General features: G+C 44.0%; 1 protein-coding gene across 2 annotated transcripts in view; it reads left to right on the top strand.

Annotated features, from left to right (window-relative positions):
• ATM (ATM serine/threonine kinase) overlaps positions 1 to 20,132 on the top strand; it is a 213,738-nt gene that overhangs the window by 160,593 nt on the left and 33,013 nt on the right. For both annotated transcript variants that reach the window (XM_040340578.1, XM_040340577.1), the window contains exons 52-55: positions 4,379 to 4,534; positions 6,707 to 6,845; positions 7,731 to 7,813; positions 9,972 to 10,112. In XM_040340578.1, the coding sequence (XP_040196512.1) occupies positions 4,379 to 4,534; positions 6,707 to 6,845; positions 7,731 to 7,813; positions 9,972 to 10,112 (519 nt within the window). The remainder of the gene's footprint in view (positions 1 to 4,378; positions 4,535 to 6,706; positions 6,846 to 7,730; positions 7,814 to 9,971; positions 10,113 to 20,132) is intronic.

Here is a 20,132-nt window from a genome sequence, read left to right as displayed (position 1 = left end):
ATACTTAAAGGTCCGCTCATTTCGGATGGAATCCGTGCGGTCAGCAGCTGCCACACTCCAAAAGGACGACTTCATGGCGTCCATAGACATAAAGGATGCCTACCTTCATGTTCCAATTTATCAGCCACATCAAAGATATCTACGCTTTATGGTGGCTTCGCGTCATTTCCAATTCGTGGCGCTTCCCTTCGGGTTGGCTACGGCCCCCCGGGTGTTCACGAAGGTTCTAGCTCCAATCCTAGCCAAGCTAAGGATCCAAGGGGTCACGATCCTAGCATACCTGGACGACCTCCTAGTCATAGACCACTCGTCTCCCGGCTTGGAACGAGCAGTGGCCCTCACGGTCCAATACCTCGAGAGGTTCGGCTGGGTCCTAAATCGAGAAAAGTCAGCATTCCAGCCCACAAGGCAGTTGGAATATCTCGGCATGAGATTAGACACGGAACAACAAGGGGTGTTCCTACCTCTGAGGAAGGTCAAAGCCACCAAGGAATTTATCCTACTGGTTCTAAGCAAGAAAGAACCGACTATTCGCCTATGTATGAGATTACTAGGCAAGATGGTGGCTACTTTCGAGGCGGTGCCATACGCCCAGAGCCACACTCGCATCCTGCAGGCAGCCATCCTGTCAGCATGGAGCAGAAGGCCACAGGCCTTGGATATCCCGTTGCCTCTCTCATCAAGAGTCCGGCAAAGTCTGTGTTGGTGGTTAGACCCTCAGAATCTACTGAAGGGAAAATCTTTCAGCCCAGTGGCTTGGAAGATAGTGACCACAGACGCCAGCCTGACGGGCTGGGGAGCGATTGTGGATGGTTCCACTCGCCAAGGTATTTGGGCAAAGCCAGAGAAGCTTTTACCCATCAACATCTTGGAGCTCAGAGCTGTTCGACTAGCCCTCAGGGCTTGGACGTCGAAATTGCAGGGGCTCCCGGTGAGAATTCAATCAGACAATGCCACGGCAGTGGCATACATAAATCACCAAGGGGGGACCAGGAGTCAGGCCGCTCAGAGAGAAGTGAGCTTGATTCTCCTATGGGCAGAGGCTCATGTGCCCTGCATATCGGCAATATTCATTCCCGGAGTGGACAACTTTCAGGCGGACTTCTTAAGCCGCCAGACTCTATGGCCGGGGGAATGGTCTCTGCATCCACAAGTCTTTCAAGCACTCTGCCAAAGATGGGGAGTGCCGGACGTGGATATCATGGCATCGAGACTCAACAAGAAGCTAGACAGGTTCATGTCCCGCTCAAGGGATCCGATGGCCTGCGGAACCGATGCTCTGGTTTGCCCTTGGCATCAGTTCAAGCTTCTTTATGCGTTTCCCCCGCTCCAGTTACTACCCCGCCTGCTGCGCAGGATCCGGGTGGAGCACATACCAGTTATCCTGGTAGCTCCAGCATGGCCCAGAAGGGCTTGGTACTCACTAATCCTAAGGATGGTAGTGGGAAACCCTTGGACTCTGCCTCTAAGGCCAGACCTGCTATCGCAAGGTCCGATCCTCCACCCTGCCTTACGGCATCTAAATTTGACGGCCTGGAAGCTGAATCCTTGATTCTCAGGGGTAGAGGTCTGTCTCAGAAAGTAATCTCTACCCTAATCAGAGCCAGGAAACCGGTCTCTAGGGTGATTTATCACAGGGTCTGGAAGGCCTATATAGGCTGGTGCGAGTCCAAGCTATGGCTTCCTCGCAAGTTCACCATAGATAGAGTTTTAAGTTTTCTCCAGCTAGGAGTGGATAAAGGATTGGCATTAAGCACAATCAAAGGACAGATTTCTGCCCTGTCAGTGTGGTTTCAGCGGCCGCTGGCCACCCACTCGCTGGTTAAGACCTTCCTTCAAGGGGTCTTACGTATTAAACCTCCAGTTAAATCCCCGCTTTGTCCGTGGGATTTAAATCTTGTTCTGTCGAGTTTACAGAAACAACCGTTTGAGCCGTTGGCTGAAGTTCCTTTGGTTCTACTGACAAGGAAGTTGGTGTTTTTGGTTGCCATAGTTTCCGCAAGAAGAGTTTCGGAACTGGCAGCCTTATCCTGTAAGGAACCATATCTTATATTTCATAAGGACAAGGTCGTTCTCCGCCCTCATCCTTCCTTCTTACCGAAGGTCATATCCAGTTTTCATTTGAACCAGGATTTGGTATTACCATCCTTCTTCCCTAAACCTACTTCCAGAAAGGAAGGGTTGCTGCATACCTTGGATATTGTCAGGGCCATGAAGGCCTATCTTAAAGCTACAGAGAAGATCCGGAAAACAGATGTGCTGTTTATTCTACCGGATGGGCCCAAGAAGGGGCAGGCAGCTGCAAAGTCCACCATTTCTAGGTGGATTAAGCAATTGATCACTCAGGCCTACGGCTTGAAAGGGTTGCCTCCTCCAGTATCATTAAGGGCTCATTCTACTAGAGCCATGGGCGCCTCCTGGGCAGCACACCACCAGATCTCTATGGCTCAAGTTTGCAAGGCGGCAACCTGGTCTTCTGTCCACACATTTACAAAATTCTACAAGTTGGACGTAAGAAGGAATACTGATACTGCCTTCGGGCAGGCAGTGCTGCAGGCTGCAGTTTGAGACCCTCGGATTCCGGGGGCTCCTCTTTTTTTGAGTTAAATTTAAAATTTAAGATTATTTTTCTCAAATAAGTTGGATTTATTATGATTTGAGTATATCTCTAAATTAAATCCTTTTGTCTTGGAGATGTTCTCCCTCCCCTCATTGTAAGCATTGCTTTGGGACATCCCATATAGTAATGAATGCCGCTCTGTGTCCCGTGATGTAACGATAAAGAAAAAGAGATTTTTAATACAGCTTACCTGTAAAATCTTTTTCTTGGAGTACATCACGGGACACAGAGCTCCCACCCCTCTTTTGAGGACCATTTTGGGAGGCATACTGCTTGCTACAAAACTGAGGTACTCCTCCTATGGGAGGGGGTTATATAGGGAGGGGCATTTCCTGTTTGAAGATTGCCAGTGTCTACACCTGAAGGTACTCCATATAACCCATATAGTAATGAATGCCGCTCTGTGTCCCGTGATGTACTCCAAGAAAAAGATTTTACAGGTAAGCTGTATTAAAAATCTCTTTTTTTGTAGGATTGTCATAGGTACCTTTTTAAGAAAAAGCTAAGCACACCAACGCAGGATGGCACTGCGGGTGTACAAAGATAACAAAGCGCCACGTCCTAGTGAGAAATTGAGAAAAAATAGGCAAACGCAAATGTGGCAAAATATGCGTTTTCCCCGAGTTTTTGCAACCGATCAGCGTGAAAGCAGCCTGCGGGATTTCATATATTTTTTTTACATTTGTCAGTTGTTCTCCCATTGTCAGGAATAAATATAGCAGTTAGAAACCTGTTTGTTTTAAAAGCTTCTTAGTTTAAGGCCTTGTTCACGCCACAAAAACACACTCCAGATCCGTTTCTGCATGCATGTTTTTATCTCGTTCTGGTGCATTTTTGATGAGTTTCAGGATGCATACCAGGTGCTTTATTTTTTTTTTCTCCTGTGTTTTTTTTTTTTTTTTTTCATTGTACTGGGATCCGGAGTGTTTTTGATGCGTTTTATTATGTTCCAGTGAATGAAAGATGCAGTGTGAACTATGCCATTGGAAACGGTATAACCTACTTTCCATGCATTTTTGATTCAGAAAAAAAAGCACTGCTGCATGTGGTGTGAACTGCCCACAATTTATATAAAAAAGAAGATACCATTGGCACATATTAAGATTACATAGTGGCATACAATTGGAGTTTCTCTGGTGTGTTGTAAAAAGCGGTGATGTGCTGTAATTCATGTTGGTTAGAAATAGTTTATTAGTTTGACATCCCTAAGTCAATGAAAGCAGATGCCTAATTTGAATACTTTAGATTTGGATTTGGTTACCTGTTGCACTGTGTTGAGTTAAAGGGGTTGTAAAGGTTCGTTTTTTATTTTCTAAATTGGTTCCTTTAAGCTAGTGCATTGTTGGTTCACTTACCTTTTTCCTTCCATTTCTCTTCTAATTATTTTTTTTCTTTGTCTGAATTTCTCACTTCCTGTTCCTCCTCATTAGAGCCGTTCTGGCTGGGGGTGATTCACAGCTTCTCCCCGCAGGGATGTAGTCCCAAGGGAGGGGGCAAGCACGCTAACTAACCCCCAGCCATAACGCCAAGCTTACCGAGGAGAAACAGGAAGTGAGAAATTCAGAGAAAGGGAAAAAAAAAACATTTAGAAGGAAAATCGAAGGAAAAGGTAAGTGACCCAACAATGCACTAGCTTAAAGGAACCAATTTAGAAAATTAAAAACAGACCTTTACAACCCCTTTAGCCCTCAGCTTTTTTGTTATATTTGTTGATAAATTGGGTGGTGATAACATATGCATTATTTTGTTCCTTACCAGCTGATCAGCAGAACCTCTTTGAATCACCCATACCATACGCTGTTTATTATCTTGGCTCTGGCAAACGCCAACAAAGATGACATGGTAATAAAATCGGACACCAAAAAGAGCCGCCTTACAAAAAATGTCCCAAAGAAGATTTCCCAGACTGATGAGGTAGTATTTTTATTTTTTGATTTATTCTAATAGGTTAAATTGTATCAGTCTGTACTAGGGCTGCAACCAACAGTTATTTTCAAAATTATTAGCGGTTTATTGTTTTGATTAATCAGATAAAAACCTCAAAAAAAGTGTGGTGTATAATTTAGTTGATATGTAAAGTTTAAAAAAAAAAACTAAATTTTATCTTGAAAATCTATACACAGTGGTAAATATAAAGAACCAGCTGTATGGTTGGGGGGGGGGGGGAATCGAATCCACTCTGAGAATAACAGGCAGAAGGTGTGTGTGTGTGTGTGTGTGTATATATATATATATATATATATATATACTGTTAGATCTTGAATCTGGTACAGATCATCAGACTCGGAGATCAAAATGTTTATTTACACAATTTTTAATTAATTTTTAGAGTCCTAAAACGCTGTTTTTCAGATTTTAAGACAGGGTTGTAATATAATGTTATGGTAGGTAAATTCATAAAAATCGACATTCGTTTTAAAACAACAGTGATGGGGAAATTCAAAGGAGCAGAAAAGAAGATTGTGTATGTGTTTCCTGTTCAGAAATAACATTCATTTTACAATTCAATGTTTAAGGCAATGTTTAATGACTTTTATTGAATGCACAAAGAATATTCATATGAATCTTCTTGTCCGAATACGTGGATGATGGGGTTAAAAAAAAACTAAAAAATGTGCTTTTTATTTTACAAAAACAGCAGATAATCACTACTATAAGGGGTTAATTTATACTGTGAAACAGAGAAAGTAATAAGGACTTATGCTTGAAGATGGCTTACCTGCCCTCTGCCTATTCATTAAAATGCATGTGCTCCCATTGTGGAGACTCCCAAAAGAGAATCAATATGTAAAAATTAAAACTATTGACACCATCCACTGCCCTACTGACACAGTCCACTGCCACATACCTCAACCCCCACCCCCTTCCCCAGAAGCAATGTGAAATAAATATTTAAAAAATTATAAAAAAAATAATTATAAACAACAAAATTGTAAAAAATAATATATCAAATTATGAAATCAAAATACTGTTGACACCCGCCACTGCTCTGTTGACACAGTGCACTAAACCCCCACCCCACCCCTAATCATTGTAAAAAAAACAAAAAAGACAAAAATTAATTTGTAAATGAGAATAAAAAAAATTATAACAATAAATCTGACACTGTCCATTGCTCTACTGATGCTGTCAACTTGCCCTACTGACACCATCCACTGGCCCCCAAAAAGCATTTAAAAAAACCTGAGAAAAAAAAATACTAAAATAAGAAATTTAAAAAAGAATAATAAAAATAAAAGCTACTAAAACTGTCCACTGCCACCATCCTGCACATAATACCCACCTCCATACACTCCGCAACTCCTCTTCTGCACAAACTACCACTTTATACTCCTTCTCTGCGCATAATACCCACCGCCGTACACTCTGCACTGTACATTCCTTATTTAACATGACTGCATTCTGACATGCAAGTCCTCTCCGACTCTATTAAACCACACCTCTTTAAGACACGCCCAATATGTGGCGTATATTAAGCCACGCCCATATTTTGCCATTGGGGAACGCGTGGAGCGCCACCTCCCCTGTAATGAGTTTTTGCAGGTTAGGATGTCTGCACCGTTCTTTGAATGCATGGTGACAGTGACTTACAAGGGTGTTCTATTTAAATGTGGGTTTAGCTTGGCTACAAGAGACACGCTAAGACCCAGGTTAAGGAACATTTTCAACACAAAAGTGAAACCAGGGTCAGAAGAGCACACAAAAGAGACATATCTTGAATACTAAGGTAATATAATTACATTTGAGTTACAATTAAAGACAGAATGACAGTACCTTCTGATAGCCCATCCCCCAAGCAAGGTATATCTCCACTCTCTTGTTCTGTTCTTAAGTCCTTGCTTTAATGTAGCAAGTTTTCTTGGCATAGGAGAGCATGTGACCGCTCCCACGGTCCAGTGCTTGGGACTGAACATCCAACTGTCAGGCCTGAACACTTTCACATGCTGGGATACAGTGGTGTCATCCACATCATGCTTACATGGGAGCGTGGAAGGGTGAGTTTACACTGGGAGTGTTAACAGGAGGTACTGTCAGGTTTACTCTGAGATAGGAGGTTAAAAATTAAATGTCCTTCAATTTTGTTAGGATCGAATGGAAGCTGCACGAAGTATTGTGAATACAATAAAAAAGCACCGAACACACATGGTGCGTGATGTGGAGAGGCTCTGTGATGCATACATAATTCTGGCCAATGTGGATGCCAGCCAGTGGAAAGCCCAGCGCAGTAAGTACTGCTTTATTTTTGTAAGATGACGTTTTTATGGTGATGAGAGCACAGGACATCAGGGCCTAATGACTTGTTGTATGAATTTTTTTGGGGGGGGGGACTCCACCGCACTTTTTTTTGTGGAGAAGAGTATCCCCTCCGAATCCATACTTGACCTGAAGGGCCTGGCATGGACCTTGGGGGTGGGGGGGGTCCACGCCGTTTTTTTTTCATAATTTATTTTATCACATTAAGCTGTCAGCTGAACTCATCAGTTGATAAGGACACTGAAGCCAGCTTCATGGCCCCCCCTCTAGCAACCAGCTATATACAGTGCGTTTACAGTGTTTTCAAAGAGAAGAAAAATTAAGATTGCTTGCAAAAACTCATAATATACAAAGTGCACTGCAAAACATGCCTGAAAAACGCATCAAGCCAAGCCGCATAGATGTGAACCCTATAGTGTCTTAGAAGTCGACATGGTCACAAGTGTACAAATCTATGAAATGCTGTGTCTTAAAAACTGTCAATGTAAAAGTGCAAGGACTTGTATTTTATCACAGTACATAATATCAAATGGATTTCTAGAGAAATCTCTGTGCACAAGGGACAAAGCTGAAATGCATTATTGCATGCGTCCAAAGTTTTTGTATTACTTTGTCATCATACCTTTAATGCTTTATAGATCGCAAAGTGGATTTTACACTCAATAATCAGCTCAAAGCTGGAGAAATCGTGTATAGAATATTAGCATAAAAAGCAGATATTTAAAGAAAAATAATATTTAAGCCTTCTAAGGGGTTACCTTTACATCATCAGCATGGGTAGCACTTGTGGTTGGTGGTAATTTCGCTTAATTAGCAATTTAAGGGATTTTATTTTATTTTTTTCCCTTATTCATAGAAGCCATCCCCATACCATCAGATCAGCCTATCACAAAACTGAGCAATTTGCAAGATGTTGTTATTCCAACAATGGAACTGAAGGTACGAGAATGTCTGTGAAAAGGACACACAACTTGTTTTCTTTTGTTTATATAGCAGCAACATGTTGAAAAATGTACGTATCAAATTATTTATTTTTCTCTTGTCTCCTTTGGTATCCAACCCTGTTAAAATTATTCACTGTATTTATCGGCGTATAACGTACATACGCTGAACGTCTGCCTCGGAGGGGAAGGAGGGAACGAGCACCGCCGAAATAGACAGAGCCGAATCTCCTGTGTACTCGGCTCCGCTCGCAGTCACGCTAATTTATGTCCTGCTATTGGACCGGTCTTATGTCCATCATAACACCGGTGTATGATGTGTACTTGGCTCGAGACGAGCCAAGTACACAGGACATCCAGCTCTGTTTATCTCGGCGGTGCTCGTTCCCTCCTCGGCAGGGGAAAGACTGCAGATGGACACTGATCATGCTGCAATGAATGGGCAAGGCTGCAGATGGACACTGATGAGGCTGCATTGATGGGCATTTAAAATGTACGTTTTTTCAAGGGAAGTTTAGGAGGGAAGTTTAAGGAAACTTCCCTCCTAAAATTGGGGTGCGTGTTATACACCTGTGCATGTTATACGCCGATATATACAGTAATTAAAACATAGGCAGGTATTGCTTACTATTATATATTAAAGACTAAAGTTTGTGAAATAATTGCAAGTACATGAAAGTCATTCCATACAGAAATCTGTTATAAAATCAAAAGCTTTACAGTCTAATTACAATTCCTTCCTAAAGAAAAAAATGAAATTGTTTAGGCTGATAAACAAACTACAGTTAATACACAGATGCTATTATACCCCTTAATACCAAAAGTAGCTGGATCTCGCAAAATATTTTTTTGTGGCACAATTGGCTCAGTTAAAGCGAATGTGCCATGAAAAAAAAATATTAAAAGCCAGCAGCTACAAATACTGCAGCTGCTGACTTTTAATATTAGGACACTTACCTGTCCTGGAGTCCAGCGCCGTCCGCAGCAGAGGACGAGCGATCGCTTGTCACTCTGCTGCTCCCCCCGCCATCCTTAGTGAGGGAACCAGGAAGTGAAGCGCTCCAAATTCAATACCCGGTTCCCTATGGCGCATGCGTGAGTTGCGCTGCGCCGCTGTTTGGCTCCCGCTGTGCTCTGGGAGCCGAGTGTTCCCAGAGCACAACGGGGGAGGACGGGAGGTGACGTTCTGCCCGCAGTTTACCCGAAACTGTGTGGCCGGAAGTGGGTGCAAATAACTGTCTTTAGACAGGTATCTGCACCCCCCTGAAAGGTGTCAAATGTGACATCGGAAGGGGGGAGGGTTCCGATCAGCGTGAGTTCCACTTTAGGGTGGAGCTCCGCTTTAAAAACTTTTCATTCTCAAATTCCCCCCACCTGGATTGAAATTGAATCGCAATCAGAATGTCCCCAAACTAATGAGCATAAAAAGTGGCTCCTGAGAGGGACAGAGCAGTTACTGTATATGCCCATTCCTTTTGTTCTTCCTTGGCCTCACAACCCATTGGCTTCTATCCTTTGTAACCCCACTTTCACCCTGTGCCATCAACCCATAATCTTTGCATGGTAGGCAGAAAAGGATATATTAGAATAGCTGGCATGTGCAACAATCAGAGAATACCATCAGAGAATACTATCAAAACCACTCCTGCAAGAAAAAATGTATATGCCCAGCTCAGAACTTTTTTTTGTTTTTTTATGTATGTATGTATATATATATATATATATATATATATATATATATATGTGTATATATATATATATATATGTGTATATATATATATATATATATATATATATATATATAGATATATATATATATATATATATATATATATACTAATGTTGGCTTCTAAAAAAAATGTCCTATAGGAACAGAACCTGGGGAGGAGATGGAAATCTACCTTGAGTGTCAGAACAGATAAACAATGTTTTATTTATATTTGTCCAACACACTGTTATCCTCTGTGCTTGGATGCATGCAGTGTTCTACAAGCAATCTATATGCTGTCGGAGGCACAGATGACCTGTTGTGTTTTGTTGCACATCATTACATTTCGATGCTAGCAATATGGTTTTCATGTCCAATGTTATAACTGGTGTGAACTGGTAAAATGACAGGTTTCTTTTTCCTGAGCATCTTGCCTTCATATATTCAGGTCGATCCCAGTGGGAAGTATGAGAACTTGGTGACAATTCAATCATTCAAGCCTGAGTTCCGCCTGGCTGGAGGTCTAAATCTGCCGAAAATAATAGACTGTGTGGGCTCAGACGGGAGAGAGAGAAGACAGCTTGTCAAGGTAGTGATGATAGTGCTTATTTTATGACCTGACCTTTATTCTACTTCTGGAAATGTATGTCATTGGATGTCCTGTCTGTGTAGTTTAACCAAATAATTTTGGGGTTGGCTTTCCAACATACATATACAGTGTGTGTGTATATATAAGTTGCGCTCATAAGTTTACATAGCCTGGCAGAATTTATGATTTCTTGGCCATTTTTCAGAGAATATGAATGATAACACAAAAACTTTTCTTTCACTCGGGGTGTGATTTTTGGCTGAAGCTATTTATTATCAATCAACTGTGTTTACTCTTTTTAAATCATAATGGCAACAGAAACTACTCAAATGACCGTGATCAAAGTTTACATACCCCAGTTCTTAATACTGTATTGCCCCCTTTAACATCAATGACCGCTTGAAGTCTTTTGTGGTATTTGTGGATGAGGCTCTTTAGATGGTAAAGCTGCCCATTCCTTTTGGAAAAAAGACTCCAGTTCCTGTAAATTCTTGGGCTGTCTTGTATGAACTGCACGTTTGCGATCTCCCCAGAGAGGCTCAATGATATTGAGGTCAGGAGACTGAGATGGCCACTCCAGAACCTTCACTTTATTCTGCTGTAGCCAATGACAGGTCGACTTGGGCTTGTGTTTTGGATCATTGTCATGTTGGAATGTCCAAGTACGTCCCATGCACAGCTTCCTGTCTCATGAATGCAAATGTTCCTCCAGTATTTTTGATAACATACTGCATTCATCTTGCCAACAATTTTGACCAAATTTCCTGTGCCTTTGTAGCTCACACATCCCCAAAACATCAGCGATCCACCCCCATGTTTCACAGTAGGAATGGTGTACCTTTTCATCAAAGGCCTTGTTGACCCCTCTCCAAATGTAGTGTTTATGGTTGTGGCCAAAAAGCTAAATGTTGGTTCCATCAATCCAAATGACTTTGTGCCAGAAGGTTTGAGGCTTGTCTCTGTTCTGTTTGGCGTATTCTAAGCGAGATACTTTGACATTTGCGCAGTAATGGCTTTCTTTTGGTAACTGGACCATGCAGCTCATTTTTCTTCGAGTGCCTCCTTATTGTTTTCAGAGTGCTGTATTTCACCTGAAGTTGTGAGTTTTTTGTTTTGCATCCCAAACAATTTTCCTGGCAGTTGTGGCTGAAATTTCAGTTGGTCTACCTGACCGTGGTTTGGTTTCAACAGAACCCCTCATTTTCCACTTCTTGATTAGAGTTTGAACACTGCTGATTGGCTTTCTCAATTCCTTGGATATCTTTTTTTTTTTTTTTTTTTTAATTCTTTATTTTTTTTTTTATCCCTTTCCTATTTTATATTCAACTACCTTCTCCCGCAGATCCTTTGTCACTTTTTTTTTTTTTTTTCAAACAAAGATCTCCAAGAAACATATGTAACAAAAATCCCCACAAAGCATATGTTTGAAGGTTTTAAAAACAGCTGCCCACAGACTGGTTACATTTCTAATTCAATATTAATTTTATTGATTTAATTTAATTGGTTAAGACCCGAACTGTTATGCAGGTTAAGGACCTGGCCCCTTTTTGAGATTCAACACTGCGTCGCTTTTCACTGACAATTGCGTGGTCGTGCGACGTGGCTCCCAAACAAAATTGGGGTCCTTTTTTCCCCACAAATAGAGCTGTCTTTTGGTGGTATTCGATCCCCTCTGCGTTTTTTTTTTTTGCGCTATAAACAAAAATAGAGCGACAATTTAAAAAAAATATCAATATGTTTTACTTTTTGCTATAATGAATATACCCAAAAAATATATAAAAAAAACATATTTTTTCCTCATTTTATGCCGATACGTATTCTTCTACATATTTTTAGTAAAAAAAAAACGCAATAAGCGTTTATTGATTGGTTTGCGCAAATGTTATAGCGTTTACAAAATAGGGGATAGTTGTATGGGATTTATATTTATACATTTTTTTTTACTAGTAATGACGGCCATCAGCGATTTTTTTCATGACTGCGACATTATGGCAGACACATCAGACAATTTTGACACATTTTTGGGACCATTGTCATCCTCACAGCGAAAAGTGCTATAAAAATGCACTGATTACTGTGAAAATGACAACGGCAGTGAAGGGGTTAACCACTAGGGGGCGCTAAGGGGTTAAGTGTGAACTCATGTGTGTTTCTAACTGTAGGGGGGCATGGCTGTACATCACTGATCGTCGTTCCCTATGACAGGGAACAGACGATCACCGACACTGCCACAGAGAACGGTTAAAGCGGTTCTCCACCCTAAAGTGGAGTCCCGCTGATCGGAACCCTCCCCCCATCCGGTGTCACATTTGACACCTTTCAGGGGGGAGGGGGGTGCAGACACCTGTCTAAAGACAGGTATTTGCACCCACTTCCGGCCACACGCTACGGGCGAAAGACGGGCATTCCGTCACATCCCGTCTGTCGCCCGTTGTGTGCTGGGAACACTCGGCTCCCAGCACACAGCGTGTGAGCCAATCGGCGGGCGCAGCGCGACTCGCGCATGCGCCGTAGGGAACCGGGGCAGTGAAGCCGCAGCGCTTCACTTCCTGGTTCCCTGAGCGTGGATGGAGGGGGGAGCAGCAGAGAGACGAGCGATCGCTCGTCCTCTGCTGCGATCAGCGCTGGACTCCAGGACAGGTAAGTGTCCTAATATTAAAAGTCAGCAGCTGCAGTATTTGTAGCTGCTGGCTTTTAATATTTTTTCCCCGTGGCACATCCGCTTTAAGGTTTGTTTACACTCACCTCTCCCTGTTCTTCACCTCTTGTGACCTGATCGTGCCGACCGGGAGAAGCCGAAGAGGACTCCAGTGGCAACTTGTGAAGCTCTGGTGAACTCCATTCCCAAGAGGGTTAAGGCAGTGCTGGAAAATAATGGTGGCCACACAAAATATTGACACTTTGGGCCCAATTTGGACATTTTGTTGCAAGCAGTTTAGACATTAATGGCTGTGTGTTGAGTTATTTTGAGGGGACAGCAAACTTACACTGTTAAGCTGCACACTCACTACTTTACATTGTTACAAAGTGTCATTTCGTCTGTGTTGTCACATGAAAAGATATAATAAAATATTTACAAAAATGTAAGGGGTGTACTCAGTTTTGTGAGATACTGTATATACCAAAAAGGTGCCTTTCTAAACTGAATGACCGTTTAAAGCAGGGGTCTCAAACTCAAATTACCTGAGGGCCACAAGACAAGTTTTCATATGCCATGGGGGGCCGCATGCAAACTTTCAAACTTCAAAAATAACAGTACTGGTGTCAGCGAACACATTATTAACCCCCAGCACTGGTGTCAGCGAGCGCATTATTACCACCAGCACTGGTGTAAGTCAGGCTTTGACAAATTTGCTTGGAATCTAGGAGCCAGCTAAAAAAGTTAGGAGCCAGAAAACGCACCCGTCCCGACGGGCTTGCGAGCAGAAGCGAACACATACGCGAGCAGCACCCGCATATGTAAACGGTGTTCAAACCACACATGTGAGGTATCGTCGCGATTGGTAGAGCGAGAGCAATAATTCTAGCTCTAGACCTCCTCTGTAACTTAAAACATGCAACCTGTAGATTTTTTTAAACGTCGCCTATGAAGATTTTAAAGGGTAAAAAAGTTTGTCGGCATTCCACAAGCGGACGCAATTTTGAAGCGTGACATGTTGGGTATGAATTTACTTGGCGTAACATTATCTTTCATAATATTAAAAAAAATGGGGATAACGTTACTGTTGTCTTATTTTTTTATGAAAAAAAGTGTAATTTTTTGCCAAAAAAGTGTGCTTGTAAGACCGCTGCGCAAATACGGCGTAACAGAAAGTATTGCAACGATCGCCATTTTATTCTCTAGGGTGTTAGGATAAAAAAAATATATAATGTTTGGGGGTTCTAATTAGAGGAAAGAAGATGGCAGTGAAAATAGTGTAAAATGACATTAGAATTGCTGTTTAACTTGTAATGCTTAACTTGTAATACCAATGGCCACCACCAGATGGCGCCAGCTCACATCTGGTGGTAATAACTTGTAATACCAACGGCTCACCACCAGATAGCACCAGCTCACAAAAAAAAAACTCTTTGCTCCCCCCACTTCCGCCCTGCCTGCGGGCCATTTATAACTGGTCCGCGGGCCGCAAATGGCCCGCGGGCCGGTACTTTGAGACCACTGGTTTAAAGCTTTTAATTCCTGTGAACATCAGCTGACATGGAGTGTCTGAACTGGCTGCTGATATGGGAATGAAGGGGCAGAACAGGGGTGAGTGATACAACTTTACTTACCATTTCTTTCCGTGTTCACTGACCCTTAGATTTTTTTTGGTCGAAGGTTTACAAAAATAAACCAAACTTTTTTAACTTTGCTAGCTAGAAGAGACATGATTGCAAATTAGAAAATAATTTTGAAAATACATTTTTGATGTCATTTTTTTTTTTTATGTAAAAGCAGCCATATTACCAGGTAGATGGTGTGGTAGCCAGGGGTTTGAAACCCTTCTGTTTTCTTTATCGTACATCACGGGACACAGAGCGGCATTCATTACTATATGGGTTATATGGAGTACCTTCAGGTGTAGACACTGGCAATCTCAAACAGGAAATGCCCCTCCCTATATAACCCCCTCCCATAGGAGGAGTACCTCAGTTTTTACGCCAGTGTCTTAGGTGTTAGTCATGGTTTAGCTTGCCTCCGCATCCTTGGGATTAGGTGAGCTACCGGTTCTGTCCAAAAAAGCCTCAGCGCTAAAGTGGTCAGTAACCGGACCCCAAACCCTTGGGGTATAGCCCATAATGCTTTTCTTTTTAGAGAGCTGGACCCTGGGCCCAGAACTTAGAAACCTTTGGGTACCTAAAGTTTTCTGTTGCCAGGGTGCTATATGGGCCCAGGACAGTGGATCCTTCATAGGAACCCAGGGCCTGAAGGTCTAGACATCCCCACGGAGATGGGGGAAGATTGGGCCTCTTGCTTGGCAAAGTCCTGCGGCATGGAGCAGGTAAGTGAGGGGAAAACTTGCGGAACTTGGTTCTTAGCAGGTTTTTTTCTGGGGGGTCACAGGGGACATGCCTAAAGTTATGCACTGCATCTGGCAAACTAGTCACATATCATAAAGATAGGATGGCTCTCTATGTATTATTCCCCATAAGATGTGACCTCCCTTGTAGTGTTGGAAAAGCATTGAGTGGGGCCTGTGTTATATAAAAATATATGTGTGTGTCAGAGAGCTTTGCTTACCTGCAGGCCTCCAGGCGATGCTCCATTCAGTCTTCCTCCTCAGAGCCTGCAAGCAGGCAAAACGCTGACCTCCTCATGGTTCCAGGCTGCAGGCTGCAGTTTGCTGGAACAGAGAGGTCCCTTCCTCCCAAAATCCCCCCCCCCTCCCCCTGTCGGGAGGGGCATTTCCTGTTTGAGGTTGCTGGGGGGGAAGGGCGGGTCAGTGGCTTAAAGGAAGGGGCGGCCCTTCCTTGTTTGTTCCATCAATACTTTGGAACTGAGGAGAAAGACCAGAGCGGCAGCACGGGGCGCCGAGGACACACAGTGGCCAGAAAGGATATTGCAGTCTTCAGAGGACTGTTTTGTCAAGCCTAGAAATAGGCTGTTTCTTTTCCATCTCATAGTTTTTCTTTGCAATACTACTCAGGGGGACAGAATGTTTTTTCTTTCCTGGATTTGAAACAAAAACGAAAAAAAAAAAAAAAAAAAGTCATCTAGGGGAGAGGAAGCATTTTTTTATCCCCCAAACAGGTGTTTGGACAATTAACTTTTATAGTTCCAAATACCAATAGGTAGCAGGTGTACCTCGGTATTGTACCATGGTATGCCGCTGTTTTCCCTACAGGGAGCCTTGGGGCCATCGGGATCTGGGGCTGGAGCTGACGCGGGTCAGTCCAACCCTAAGATGGTCACGGAGGAGGTATTACTCACCTCTTTAAAAGAGATGCAGAAAAGCATGGGAAAAATGATATCCGCAGCTATGCGGGGCGGTAAGCGGAATAGATCTCCGTCGCCCGAGCGCGGACCCTCAGAAGAGGAGGTCCTTTCCTCAGGGGAATTGGACGACCTCTTGGACACGGACCAAGTAGGTTCAGGGATCGAAGACCCGGATACAGAGGAGTCTGGGGCAGTCTCCCTGAGGGAGAGCTGGTGGATTCAAGGATTGTCGGACTTGGTCCATAGGACATTCAACTTGCCAGTACCAGATCTCCAGGTATCGACGGTTTCAGCTTTGGGCTCACTGAGGGCGCCTCAAAGCAATGCTGTGTTTCCGATCCATCCTCTATTAGAGGGAATTTTGTTCCAAGATTGGAACAAGCCAGATAAGATCTTCTTACCACCTAAAAGGTTCTCTGTCCTATATCCTATGGAAGAAAATTTTTCCAAAAGATGGGCTACTCCTGCAGTGGACGCAGCCATCTCATGTGTTAACAGATCGTTAACATGCCCTGTAGAAAACATACAGGTGTTCAAGGATCCAGTTGATAAGCGCTTGGAAGCACTACTTAAGAACTCCTTCACTACTGCAGGGGCAGTAGTACAGCCAGCTGTGGCTGCGATTGGGGTCGCTCAAGCATTATCGGATCAATTTAAGCAGATGCTTAAACTTATTCCGGCCCAGCAGGCAGAAAAATTTTCGGATGTCCCTAAGGCCATATGTTTTACGGTAGACGCAATCAAGGATTCTATCCAGCAAGCGTCACGTTTATCGTTATCCCTTATCCATATGAGAAGACTCTTATGGTTAAAAAGCTGGGAGGCTGAGCCCCCATGCAAGAAGCTCCTGGTAGGGTTCCCCTTCCATGGAGGACGACTCTTCGGAGAAGACCTAGATAAATACATTCAGACCATTTCAAACGGCAAGAGTACTCTCTTGCCAACTAAGAAGAAGGTTCAGGGACCTGCGTTTAAACGACAGTATTCCCCTGGGCAGGGGCCCTCTAATGCCAAGCAGTATCGACGGCCTCCTGCAAAAGCAAACTTCGGCTTCAACAGCAGATCACAAGGACAGGCTGTTAGAGGCAAAAGGCAGTGGTTTCGCAAACCAGCAAAACCAGCCCCCAAGCCAACCTTATGAAGGGGCGCCCCCACCCACGAAGGTGGGGGGAAGGCTGCGACTCTTTTCAGAGATTTGGGAAGCCAGCATTCCCGACGAGTGGGTACGGTCTTCCGTGGCCACAGGCTACAAATTAGATTTCCTAAGGTTTCCTCCTCCTCATTTCCAGATGTCGAGGATTCCAAACGATCCGGAAAAGGGAGCCGCATTAAGATCGGCATTAGATCATCTACTTTCCCAGGAAGTAATAGTAGAGGTACCAGTCCTGGAACAGGGGCTGGGTTTCTACTCCAACCTATTCATCATCCCAAAATCCAATGGAGATGTCAGGCCAATTTTGGACCTAAAGATGGTAAATGCATATCTAAAGATCCGCTCATTTCGGATGGAATCCGTGCGGTCAGCAGCTGCCACACTCCAGAAGGACGACTTCATGGCGTCCATAGACATAAAGGATGCCTACCTTCATGTTCCAATTTATCAGCCACATCAAAGATATCTACGCTTCATGGTGGCTTCGCGTCACTTCCAATTCGTGGCGCTTCCCTTCGGGTTGGCTACGGCCCCCCGGGTGTTCACGAAGGTCCTAGCTCCAATCCTAGCCAAACTAAGGATCCAAGGGGTCACGATCCTAGCATACCTGGACGACCTCCTAGTCATAGATCACTCGTCTCCCGGCTTGGAGCGAGCAGTGGCCCTCACGGTCCAATACCTCGAGAGGTTCGGCTGGGTCCTAAATCGAGAAAAGTCAGCTTTCCAGCCCACAAAGCAGTTGGAATATCTCGGCATGAGATTAGACACAGAACAACAAGGAGTGTTCCTACCTCTGAGGAAGGTAAAAGCCATCAAGGAATTAATCCTACTGGTTCTAAGCAAGAAAGAACCGACTATTCGCCTATGTATGAGGTTACTAGGCAAGATGGTGGCCACATTCGAGGCGGTACCATACGCCCAGAGCCACACTCGCATCCTACAGGCAGCCATCCTGTCAGCATGGAGCAGAAGGCCACAGGCCTTGGATATCCCGTTGCCGCTCTCATCAAGAGTCCGACAAAGTCTGTGTTGGTGGTTAGACCCTCAGAATCTACTGAAGGGGAGGTCTTTCAGCCCAGTGGCTTGGAAGATAGTGACCACAGACGCCAGCCTGACGGGCTGGGGAGCAATTTTGGATGGTTGCACTCGCCAAGGTACTTGGGCAAAGCCAGAGAAGCAGTTGCCCATCAACATCTTGGAGCTCAGAGCTGCTCGACTAGCCCTCAGGGCTTGGACGTCAAAATTGCAGGGGTTCCCGGTGAGAATTCAATCAGACAATGCCACGGCCGTGGCACACATAAATCACCAAGGGGGAACCAGGAGTCAAGCCGCTCAGAGAGAGGTGAGCTTGATTCTTCTATGGGCAGAGGCTCATGTGCCCTGCATATCGGCAATATTCATTCCAGGAGTGGACAACTTTCAGGCGGACTTCTTAAGCCGCCAGACTCTATGGCCGGGGGAATGGTCTCTGCATCCACTAGTCTTTCAAGCACTCTGCCAAAGATGGGGAGTGCCGGACGTGGATATCATGGCATCGAGACTCAACAAGAAACTAGACAGGTTCATGTCCCGCTCAAGGGATCCGATGGCCTGCGGAACCGATGCGTTGGTTTGAATGAATGAATGAATGAATGAAAAACTTATAAAGCGCGGCGCATGCGAACTGAATCGCTTCTGGGCGCTAGTTGTTCGTGTCTCATGTCATCAAAAGAGCAGAGTTTTGATTCGTCTTCTGAAAGTCAGGTGGTTTTCCTCCAACCGAATGCTGGTTGGTAAAGCGTTCCATAGTCTAGGACCCTGAAAAGCAAACCTTCTTTCTCCTTTGGACTTGTATTTGGTTTTTGGTACCCTGACCAGATTTTGGTCGGTGGATCGCAGAACGCGATTCGAATTGTGAGGTTCTATCTTGTCGCAAAGATATTGCGGAGCCTTCCCATGGATGCACTTATGTGTCAGGCAGAGTGCTTTAAATGCAATTCTGTCTTTTACTGGCAGCCAGTGAAGGGTTCTCAACGAAGGTGAGATTGATTCCCATTTTTTTTTCCCAGTCACAAGTCTGGCGGCCGTATTCTGTACGACTTGCAGACGAGAGATTTGGTACTTTGGGAGTCCGAGGTAAAGGGCATTTGCATAGTCCAGTCTGGAATTCACGATTGTTCCCACCACGACTGCTACGTCTTCTTTGGGGATAAATGGAATAAGTCTGCGTAGTAGGCGCAACAGATGGTGCGCTCCGCTGACTACTGACCCTATTTGTGCGTCCATTGTCATGAAGGTGTCGAAGATGACCCCGAGACTTTTGACTTTGGAGCTAGGGGTGATGATTTGGCCCAGAATGGGCGGGGGTGTCCAGGTTGTTGCCAGTTGACTCTTTCGGCTGGCGTGAAACATAAGGAGTTCTGTTTTTGAACTGTTGAGTTTAAGATAACTCTTAGTCATCCAGTTTTCTATCAAAGAGAGACATTTCTCTAAACTGAGATGATGATCCTTTTTGTTGCAGATGCGAAAATACAGTTGCGTATCGTCTGCATAAGAGTGATAGAGTAGTTCTTGGCTACTGATAATATCAAAGAGAGGGCGAAGATAGATGTTGAAAAGCACCGGTGACAGGGGGGATCCTTGGGGGACTCCACATGACACCGTGCGCTTTTCCGACGTGAAACAACCCAATTTAACTGTTTGTGATCGGTTTTCAAGAAAGGAAGAAAACCATGGTAAATCACCTTCTGCGACTTCTGCTACCTTGGCTAGTCGCATCAGTAACAGTTTGTGGTCTACCGTGTCAAAGGCTGCGCTTAGGTCCAGCAGAACCAGGAGACAAGATTCTCCTTCGTCTGCGGCCTCGAGGGCATCGTCCCATATTTTGAGTAAGGCCGTTTCTGTCCCGTGTCCGGGACGGAAGCCTGATTGTAATGGATCCAGTAGATTGTGGGTATCTAGATGCTGTTGC

Source organism: Rana temporaria, chromosome 2, assembly GCF_905171775.1.
Source record: "Rana temporaria chromosome 2, aRanTem1.1, whole genome shotgun sequence".
Taxonomy (NCBI): Eukaryota; Metazoa; Chordata; class Amphibia; order Anura; family Ranidae; genus Rana; species Rana temporaria.
This window is presented reverse-complemented; position numbering and strand designations above follow the sequence as displayed.